Source organism: Myotis lucifugus, unplaced genomic scaffold (assembly GCF_000147115.1).
Source record: "Myotis lucifugus unplaced genomic scaffold, Myoluc2.0 scaffold_1364, whole genome shotgun sequence".
NCBI classification, from domain to species: domain Eukaryota; kingdom Metazoa; phylum Chordata; class Mammalia; order Chiroptera; family Vespertilionidae; genus Myotis; species Myotis lucifugus.
In genome coordinates, this window is record NW_005872412.1 from 848 (window position 1) to 11396 (window position 10549).

The following is a 10549-nucleotide window of genomic DNA, read 5'->3' on the forward strand; positions in this document are numbered from 1 at the left end:
GGCGGCGGGTCCCGGCCTCCCCCGCTCACAGGTGAGGAGCTGTGGACCACAGAGGGCAGGGCCTTGCCCAGGGGCAAACAGTGAGGGCAAGGCTGGACCAGTCAGGGCACAGGCCTGGGTTGCGGGCTCAATCTCCAGTGGGGCACGTGCAGGGGCAGCCAATCAATGATTCCCTCTCATCATTGATGTTTCTCTCTCTCCCCTCTCTCTCCCTCTCAGAAATAGCCTATCTAATAATAGACAAACATGGTAATTGACTGAACCTTCACTACGCCTCCCATTGGCTAATCAGTGGGATATGCAAATTAACCACCAACAAAGATGGCAGCTAATTTGCATACTGCAGGCAGGGCGAGCCAGTGTGAGCTGCCAATCAGGCCCCCGTGTGCCGCCTAAGCCCCGGCCCCAGCCGGGACCCCTGTGTGCAGCCCTGGGTGGCAGGACCCTGTGGCCATGATCGTGATCGTGATCAGAAAGCCGGGCCGCAGGCAAGGTGGCCCCCTGGAACCCAGAAGGCCGTCGGCAAGGTCTGCAGCGATCAAGCTAAGAGGGGGAGGGTGGGGGTGCGGAAGGAGCTACAGGAGCAGCTCTGGCCGGAGACTGAAGACTCCCGCCGGAGCGAGGAGCAAAGACTGAAGGCTCCAGCCGCAGCGAAGACTGTGTCCAGAGCAAAGATGGAAGGCAGTGGCCAGAGTGAAGGTCTGGGTCCCGGGTGCCAGAGGAAAACTGGTGCTGGCAGCCAGGGGAAAGAAGGCCTATTGCACGAATCTTTGTGCAACAGGCCTCTAGTATTAAAAATAAGTAAATAAAAGCCCACACCCCTCACAAGTGCGGCAGGTCATGGCCCTGTTAGCGGGGGGTCCGGAGGAATGGGGGGGACCCTTTCCAGGGCTAGAATAGGCCCACTTCATGGAGTGTCTGTGACTCACACCCCTCCCGCCTGGCCGGGCCCACTGCTCCCTGAGCCTGCGGGGCTGTGTCCTCCGTGGCCTCCTGCCTGTTTCCGAGCCAGGACAGTCCCAGAGGAAGTTGGTGACTGGCCCCTGGAGCCTCCTGGCCCCGTGACATGGCCTCGGCACACCTGCCCCCGCCCCGCCCGCTGCAGGTGCAGACGGGGCGTGCAGGAGCCGCCAGGCCATAGGGCGGGAGCCAGTGGCAGGAGAGGCCCGCCCCGCAGGCTGCAGGGGATGGGAGGGCTGGAGGCGACGGGAGGGCTGGACAACCCTTGGGACCAGCATGGGTTCCAGCAGCTCCTTCGCTCCAGACCTTCCCCAGGAGCCGGAGCAGGAGGCGCGTCTATTCTGCGCCAACAGCAGACAGACCCTCAGTTCTCTGAGGAACTGAAGGAGCGGCAACTCACCCAGCTCCTTGCTGCAGTCTCTGCTGGTGCTGCCCTGCCGTCTGCCCTCGGGCACGGCGCCCGCTGAGGAGGAGCTCCCGCATGGAGGGTGAGTGCTCTCCCGCTGCCAGCTTGGCCGCCCTGGCGTCACTTGTCCATTTCGCATCCGCACACGTGCGGACGCCGCAGGTGGAAGGCTTGTTTCTTCTGCAGGACCTTTACCCACAGAAGCCACCCAGCCCACCCTGCTGTCCTCAGGGAAGAGGGAGAGAGCAGCGTGCTTCGCTGAGTAACAGGCTGAGCTTTGTTCAGGTGGGAAATGGCCCGTTTCCAAGTGAGTTCCTGTCTGTAGTTTTCAGTTGGGTGTTTTTGTATGTGTTCGCACATGTGGCATCATTCCAAAACAATTCCAGAACATTCTATGAGTTCATCCGCGTGTTCCGCGTTTAAACAAGTCCTCTGGCCCTAATTAAGTTCATGATGTTCCTGGCGGGTTGAGTTGCTTTTTGAAATAATGATGGGCATTTCCCCTTCTAACGTTCGCGAGCGTTCCACCAACTGTGGTGAGGAATGCCTGAGGGTGGTGGTGTTTCTCACGAGGGACCGACTTAAGTCTGCTCATTCGGGCTTAGCCAGATTGGTGAGCAGAGTTTATTTTTAACCGGTTTCTCCTTCATCTGAAAGCACTCAGGTTACTGGTCCATGTGGGACTTAATGAACTGAACCACCAAGCAAAATAGAGACCGACTCAGAGAGCAGCTGCCAGCCTGGGGGGCGGGGAGGTGGTGGTGAAGGGATTGAGCAAAACAGAAAAAAAAGAGGGAATTGGTGGACAGGGACGATAGTGCGGTGGTTGCGGGCGTGGAGGGGGATGTGTGAAGGGGGGAGGGCACAGGGGATAAAAGGTGATAGAATAAAAAATACATACAAACATACATACATACATACATACATGTATTAAGGTTATTCACGCGTTCTGACAATAACTCCCGTAAAAAATACCAGCCTCTCTGAATCTTGCGTCAGTGAAATGAATTAGCAACAACATCACATAGAAGCATTACGGAGCCTTCGGTGCCCCCCGCAGCGGGCCACGGGCTCACGCTGTGACACGGTTTGACTCCATCTGTGCTCACGAGGCGCCCGACACGGGACTCGGCCCGGAACGCTCCAGGGAGGCCTCCGTTTCTCACTGCTCCTGCTGCGCTCTTCCTGCTCGCGGCTCCTGGGAGCGAAAACAGTTTTGGGTTAAACAGCAGTTTAGATGCTAATCTCCTGGCCTGGGAAGGGCGCCGGCTTTCCCCAAGGGCACTGCGCCCGCCGGACAGCGCCTGCTGGGGCTCTGCGGCTTTAAAGCCATTTCTTTGTGAAAATAAATGCACACAGTACACGATGTACTAGAGGGCGTCCGGGCAAAGCCACCTCCCCGCCATTCCTCCCGTGGGCACCGCGGGTCCGACTAGGCCTATTCTCCTAGAGGTATTTACATTTCATATATATTATATTTCATATATATTTATATTTCACATATATTTATATTTCACATATATTTACATTTCACATATATTTACATTTCACATATATTTATATTTCACATATATTTATATTTCACATATTTTATATTTCACATATATTTATATTTCACATATATTTACATTTCACATATATTTACATTTCACATATATTTACATTTCACATATATTTATATTTCACATATTTTATATTTCACATATTTTATATTTCACATATATTTATATTTCACATATATTTATATTTCATATATTTTATATTTCATATATTTATATTTCACATATATTTATATTTCACATATATTTACATTTCATATATATTTACATTTCACATATATTTACATTTCACATATATTTATATTTCATATATATTTGTATTTCATATATATATTTATATCCCATATATATTTATATTTCACATATATATGTGAAAGCTTCAAGCAGATAACACATCCCCCCTTCATTTATACGCATGATTGCACATTATGTCACACTTGGGTTACTTTTTTATTAATATCTAGTACCAAAAACGCTCTTAATTGATTTTCGTGGCTGCATAGTACTCCACTGCACAGGGTCCCAGAATGCACTGCACTGTCAGAAGGCGGTGCTGCTCAGGCTGTTTGCGGGCAGCAGCAGGGACTCCATCACACAGGCACTGCTCCCACCAGGCCCCCGAGTGGCCACAGGACACATTCCCGAAGGGGGAGCGCCTTCTCGGGCAGCGGCCAGGTGCCGCAGGGACTACCTCACACAGGCACTGCTCCCACCAGGCCCCCGCGTGGCCACAGGACACGTTCCCGCAGGGGGAGGCCGGGTCAGAGGTGAGTGATGGTGCTGTCGCGCCCTGCAGGCTGGGCGTGTGATTTCACCTCACAGCAGCCACGCAAACACATCCACAGTGCGTTCTGAAACTGCATTTGCAGCCGATAGGTAACAAAACATTATTTTTTTGTACTTCTGACTTGCATTTTTCTTGTTGTGAGTAATAGTGAGAAGCCTTTTGCATGTTCTATAACTTAATTGTCTGTATCCTTAGCATATTTTTTTCTACTGGCATTTTGGGCTTTTTCTTCCAGAACCAGAAGCTATGAAGAGAAACTCAATGGTATAAATTGTAAATTTTCTCATTTGTCGTTGTTCTTGGTTTAATAGTACGCAGAAACAACATTCTTCTATTAGCTGAATTTAACACTTGTTTTCTTTTGTCTGCTTTTCTCCCCTTCTGAGTTTTGGGTTGTTTAGGAGGGATGTCCTACTCGGAGATGATAAAGGGACCATCTACCCTGCTTTTCTCTAGCACTTTAAATGGCTTATTTTTTTAATATATATATATTTTATTGATTTTTTATAGAGAGGAAGGGAGAGAGACAGAGAGTTAGAAACATCGATGAGAGAGAAACATCGATCAGCTGCCTCCTGCACACTCCCTACTGGGGATGTGCCCGCAACCAAGGTACATGCCCTTGACCGGAATCGAACCCGGGACCCCCCAGTCCGCAGGCCGACGCTCTATCCACTGAGCCACACTGGCCAGGGCTAAACGGCTTCTTTTCACGCTGTCACTGCTGACTTCTCTGCACTGGTGGACAGGACGTGGCCCAGGGCCCATTGCTCCCGAGTGACCCCCTTCCCTCGCGGGGCAGGGACGGCCCTTTGTCACCCACAGACCCCAGCGCTGCCTCCGGGGGCGTCAGCTCGGGCCCATTGGTCTCCATCTGAGCCCAGCCTCCCACGGCTCCAGCTGCTGTGTGTTTCGGGGAGGCTGTTTAGGGAGCGTTGGGCCGGGCCCTCCAGCGCCCTGCACACCCTCTGCACCGCCCAGGGAGCCCCCGCAGGCTGTGGGCAGGCACAAGGCTCATTCTCCCGAAAAAGGCGAACTGCGGTCCTGCCTGGCGGGCCTGACGTCCCGGGGAGGCCGATTCCCACCCAGCACGTTTCCCCACCTTCTCTCCCGTTAGCCTCGACAGCTCACTTCTCCATGCGCCGTCTGTCTGGCTCCCAAAGCAATTCTCCTGGCATTTTCATTGCGATGGTGCTACTTGTGCAGGTTACTTCAGGGACGATTGGCATCTTTATGATGTTTCGTCTCCTGTCCCACAGCTTGGGGTTCTGAACTCTTTGATTTTGAAAACTGTACGGACGTGTTGTCAGGCTCCTGCCCATTGAGCAGGAGGCTCCCCCGCAGTCCCGGGCTTCCCGCCGACACGACGACCTCCCGGCACTGGCCTGGTGGCCAGGCAGCCCCCGGCCCTGGATGCTGGTCTCACCTGGGTCTCTCTGTCTCTCAGTGGCCGAGTGGACCGCCCGGGGAGCCTCCAACCAGACGCAGGCGGGCGCTGCCCACACCCTGGCGCACCTGCTGCGGGACTCGGCGGAGGGGAGGAACAGTAGCAGCCCCCCCAGGGCCCTGCGGCTCCCGGACGGCACCAGCGCCGCCTGGTACATCCTCACCATCTTCGGCATCTACGCGGTGGTCTTCCTCTTCCGCTTGGCCAGCAACATCCTCAGGAAGAACGACAAGTCCCTGGAAGACATTTATTACCTAAACTTGACCTCCGAACTCAAAAAGAAAGGGCTCCCGAGCAGGGCAGCCAAGTGCTCCACACTGACCATCAGCAACACAGCCGCCCTGCAGCCCCGCCAGGCCAGCCTGGGGCCCGGGCGCAGGGACAGCGGGCCCCACACCGAGATCTAGGGCACCCGTGGAAGGCAGGGCAGGCAGGTCGCCACAGAAGAGGCCCGGCCTGCCTGCCGGGGGCAGGGGGGGTGCTCTGGGCTTACCTGGACCAGGAGGTCGGGGCTGGAAGGCCTCCCTGGCCCGGGCACTTCCAGGGGTGGCGTTGACCAAAGCCAGCATCCTGTGTCCTTCTCGGGCCGTCTGGAGCTTTGAGACGAGACTGTAGGGGCAGGAGCTCGGCCACACTGTCCCTTCAGTAGAAACGCTTGTGTTCCAGGGAAGGGTTCGGGGCAGCCACGTCCTCAGAGCTGGGGGACCCCTGGGGGCCCGTGAAGGTGGCCTTTGGTCACGGAGAGAAGGCTGAGTTTGGAGTCCAGAGGCCTGGATGAAACTTCAACTTTAGGGGTGACAAGAACGTTGGGGGGCTAGTGGCTCACCTGGGATGCGTGGGGGTTGGGATATATGGTCCCAAAGGGCCAGTCATTCTGAAGACCCCAACTGGAATGTAGAACCAGAGTCGTTCACATCAGAAGTGGGTGGGAAGTTCTTCGTTTTCATTGAAACAGTGTGGTCCGCTGAACAGAAGCATTCGTTTTGGAGCCAGAAGGACCCAACTCTAGTCCGGGTTCCATTAGCCACCACTTTGGTGTGAATCTGCTTCATTACAGATAAAACGAGGATAATGACGCCAGTTCCTCAAACCTTACAACGTGTGAAAGAGCTAATGAGGTCATGTATGTGAATATATTTTGAAAAGTAAAATAAATGCATAATTATAAGCCTTGTGTTCTTGGTGTTCGTGGTGATTATAGCTGATACCGGTGGTGGTGGTAGTAGGGAGGTTAATGTGGCTGGTGGTGGTGGTGCTGATGGTGGTGTTGGTGGTTGATATTAATGGTGTTGGTGGGAGGTTGATGTAGATGGTGGTAGTGGTGGTGGTGATGGTAGAGACAGTTGATACTGATAGTGTTGGTGTTGGTGAGGTTGATGTGGATGGTGGTGATGATGGTTGATATTGATGGTGGTGGTGGTGGTGATGATGGTTGATGTAGATGATGGTAGTGGTGGTGGTGATGGTAGAGACAGTTGATACTGGTGGTGGTGGGGAAGTTGATGTAGATGGTGGTGGTGGTGCTGATGGTTGATGCTGATGGTGGTGGTGGTGCTGATGGTTGATATTGATGGTGATGGAATTATATTATGAAGTTTAATCAGCAGAAGCAAGTCAGTGGGACCCAGCGGGCAGCCAGGCTGTGCTCCCGCCGGGTTGGATGTGTCTGGACGAGGGTCAGTGAGGCTTTGTGCGCGAGGACAGAGGACAGCTCTGCTCCGGGAGAGGCGCAGGGGAGCAGGTCTGGCCCCCTTGCAGCCCGAGTTCCTGAAGTCCACGCGGGAGTCCTGAGGCTGCTTCTGTCCCAGGCAGCCAGGTGTGGCTTCCTCCCTGGGGAAGAACCCGAGTGTCTTGGCAGACAGGCCCACACCGGAACCACACCCACGGTGCTGTGGGGAAGGGGGATGGAAGCAGTGGGCAAGCGGGTGCCCATGACAGTGCCATAGGACAAAGCAAACATGTACGAACACTACCAAGTGCTGGGACTCTGGCCAGGGGAGCTGATGCCCTCACACGCTCCATGGGGTGGCGACATTGGGGAACTGAGCCCAGAGCAGCGAAGAGATCGGCACATTGTCACACAGCCGGCGGCGAGTTCAAAGCTTGGTCCATCCGATTCCAACGTTCCTGTGACCTTCCCACGAATACACCTCGATTTCCTGCAAGGTGAGGAGGGGGAGGGCGACTGCTCGGGCTCCGTGTGTCTCTCTCCTTGACATTCTGTGTCCCAGCAGGAGCCCAGTGCCCGGGCAGGGGGCCAGAGGATCGGAGCTGCGAACACAATGGCCAGAGTGGAGGGTGGCCCCTGGCCCTGCCATGGCTCTGGCCTCGGGAGTGGGGTCAGGAGTCCGACATGCCCGAGTCCAGTGTGATGGCTGAAAGAAACAACTGCGATGCCTCCCACGCAACCGGGTCTGCGGAGCGAGACTCAACTGGCACACGCATATGCCTATTCGTATGTGTGGCAACTGCTTCCGTTTTATTGGGGGGCGGGTACCACTGGTTCACAAATATCCCGTTTTTGATGACTGGTCTGTGCCGGGCAGAGGACCGCCCAGCAGAACCGCAGCCAGACCTGCTGTTAGAACACGAGCCACTGGGCAGGGAAAGAACAAAGAGCAGAATGTGCCCGAGGAAAGCAGTCCGAGAGGAGGGCCTCCCTGGGAAGGGCAGGTGCCCTCTGGGGCTGCAGGGCTCTGGCTGGGTCAGGGAAGGAGCTGAGGTGTTGCCTTAAGTCACGTGGAGACATGGCCACACTGCCCCCTGGCGGTCCTTCCTCATCCTGGACTCCGAGGTGGGAGGTGCCTGGAGGAGGCTGGTTCGCATCCAAGGAGCAGGACAGGAAGAGGAAGGGCTCTCGAGGTTCTGGCCTCCGGTGCAATGGTTTGCTTCTGTCCAGGCCCCGCGCTGCGGCCGACCAGGCCACCCCGGTCCCACCCAGGCGCTGGCCGAGGCGGCTGCTGCCGGGCACCGAGTCCCCTATCAGTTCCTCTCAGGCCCGGGGGTTCCAGCCGCCACCTCCAGGGCCCGGCAGGTGCCCTTGTACATGCGCTCACAGTGGAGGGAAGACCTGGGGGACACGGGGAGGAGGCACCATCGACCGGCCACGGAGAGGCGGCGGGAGAACCCCGACCCGCAAGCACCTGACTGGGACGCCCCCCAGGACGGTGGGAAAGTGAACCTCTGTCTAAGCCAAGCAGCCGGCGACGCTGTGTCATGGCAGCCCTGGCAAACGAACAGCCACACAGACACCTTCCACGGGTGACGTATCATGTCAGCCAGAGGGACTGTTCTGAACGTGTCCCGGGATGTTCTCACATCCAAGTGTGTCCGTGGGCGGGCCCAGCAGGAAGGCCCTTGTGAGGTCATCGCATGGCGTGTCCGTGGGCGGGCCCAGCAGGAAGGCCCTTGTGAGGTCACTGCCCTGGCGTGTCCGTGGGCGGGCCCAGCAGGAAGGCCCTTGTGAGGTCATCGCATGGCGTGTCCGTGGGCGGGCCCAGCAGGAAGGCCCTTGTGAGGTCACTGCCCTGGCGTGTCCGTGGGCGGGCCCAGCAGGAAGGCCCTTGTGAGGTCACTGCCCTGGCGTGTCCGTGGGCAGGCCCAGCAGGAAGGCCCTTGTGAGGTCACTGCCCTGGCGTGTCCGTGGGCGGGCCCAGCAGTGAGAAGGCCCTTGTGAGGTCACTGCCCTGGCGTGTCCGTGGGCGGGCCCAGCAGGGAGGCCCTTGTGAGGTCACTGCCCTGGCGTGTCCGTGGGCGGGCCCAGCAGGAAGGCCCTTGTGAGGTCATCGCCCTGGCGTGTCCGTGGGCGGGCCCAGCAGGAAGGCCCTTGTGAGGTCATGGCCCTGCTCCGGGGGGAACTCACAGATGGAGACGGGGGCCCGCCATGCCCCGCTGCGCACACCCGCTCTTTAGAAACATCGTCATCAGGAGCCCGTTTGACAGCATCAAGAGGAAGCAATGCCTCCAGTACCTGAAGATGCTGAGAGCGCTGCAGTTTGACGGGTTTACGACGGTGTATCTGGGGGAAACAGAGATCCCCGAAAGCCTGGCCACGGGGGAGGATTTCGGGCGCGAGCTCTGCGTGCCGAGTCCGAGCTGGTGTGTGGTGCACGCGGGGGGCAGCCAGGGCTGGGTGCCGTGGCGGTACCGGGTGTTCCTGAGAGACGAGCTGAGCGTCCGCCCAGAAGACGGCTTCTTCGCCGAGTTCTGCGAGGTGGTGAAGAAGACCTACGGGAAGTGCGCCATCGTGGTCAAGGACGGCCGGCGGCCGGAGGCCAGGCCCAAGGAGGAGGGAGAGCCCCAGGTCCAGGCCCGCGCCCGGTCCGTCGTCAACCTGACGAGCATCACCTGCTGCCCCGACGTGGCCAAGGCCTGTGGGCACGAGCTGCTCTGCCTGCCCGCCCCGTACAACTACCTGAACCCGCTGGACCTGGCCTGGTCCGCGCTCAAGTGGTTCATCATCAACCACAGGAAGGAGTTCTGCCTCAAGTCCATCGACAGCCTCTACACGTACCAGTTCCTCCTCCTCAGTGACCTCATCAGCAAAGGGATGGAGAGTATCAGCCCCGGCAAGTGGAGGACCCTCATCAACAAAGTGCGCAGGTGGGAGAACTACTACCTCGGCAAGTTCTCCTAAGGGCGAGTCCTCGCCGAGCAGCCCGGCTGGGCACAGGCACGGTCGCGGCCCACGGCCTCCCTGGGCTCGACTCCGGACCACGGCAGCCACGGGTGCTCCCACGGCGACCGCGCAGGGACGCCACGCGGACTGCGGCTCCCGGGGGCGCGGGCGAAGGGCTTCGGCTCAGTAAAGCGTCCTGGTAGCTGAGGGGTCTGGACTCTTGTGTTGAGGCGGCTTTGAGGGCTAGGCCAGTGGCGGATGGGGGCAGCTCAGCTCAGGGGGCTTGGTGGTGAGCAAGGTGAACGGAGCTCAAGACTGTGTGCTCAGCGTGTAGGTCTCAGAAACACGGAGAAGCGTGTGCAGCCCCCGAGAAGTTGCAGTTAAGGAGTGTGCCCACCCGTGTCCGGCCCCTAATGACCCACGGAGCCAGACGTGCTCCTCTCCTCCTCTGCTCAGAGGCCGGACCCCGGCCCACTTTGCTCACCTGAAGCCAGGCCGCGGAGGAGTGGGACCCTGAACTCGTGTTGGGTGGTTCTGCTTTTCAAACAAGAGCAGCTCTTGCTGGTGCATCCTGCTCACCTGCTCACCGAGAAAGCCTTCCTTTGTTTTCCCACCGCAAACCTGTCTTTAAGGGTCTTCCGCCTCCTGCTGTTCTGTGTCGACATTGATTTCTGTGGTGGCAGTTTTGCCAGTTGTCTGGTCTGATGTCAGGTGAGCCTCACGCCATGTGAACCGCAGGGGTGAAGAGAGAACACACAGCTGCCCTCGGACC

General features: G+C 57.2%; 2 protein-coding genes across 2 annotated transcripts; both read left to right on the forward strand.

Annotated features, from left to right (window-relative positions):
- The first annotated feature begins 1195 nt into the window (after positions 1 to 1195).
- LOC102427622 lies at positions 1196 to 6329 on the forward strand. Its single transcript, XM_006107706.3, has 2 exons — positions 1196 to 1448; positions 5160 to 6329. Exons 1-2 carry the CDS (start codon positions 1442 to 1444, stop codon positions 5564 to 5566), a joined length of 414 nt encoding a protein of 137 aa, XP_006107768.1. The 5' UTR covers positions 1196 to 1441; the 3' UTR covers positions 5567 to 6329.
- Positions 6330 to 9026: 2697 nt separating this feature from the next.
- Positions 9027 to 9795, forward strand: LOC102427947 (uncharacterized protein C21orf140 homolog). Its single transcript, XM_023748408.1, has one exon. The coding sequence runs from the start codon at positions 9043 to 9045 to the stop codon at positions 9793 to 9795; it is 753 nt and encodes a 250-aa protein (XP_023604176.1). The 5' UTR covers positions 9027 to 9042.
- The last annotated feature ends 754 nt before the right edge of the window (positions 9796 to 10549 follow it).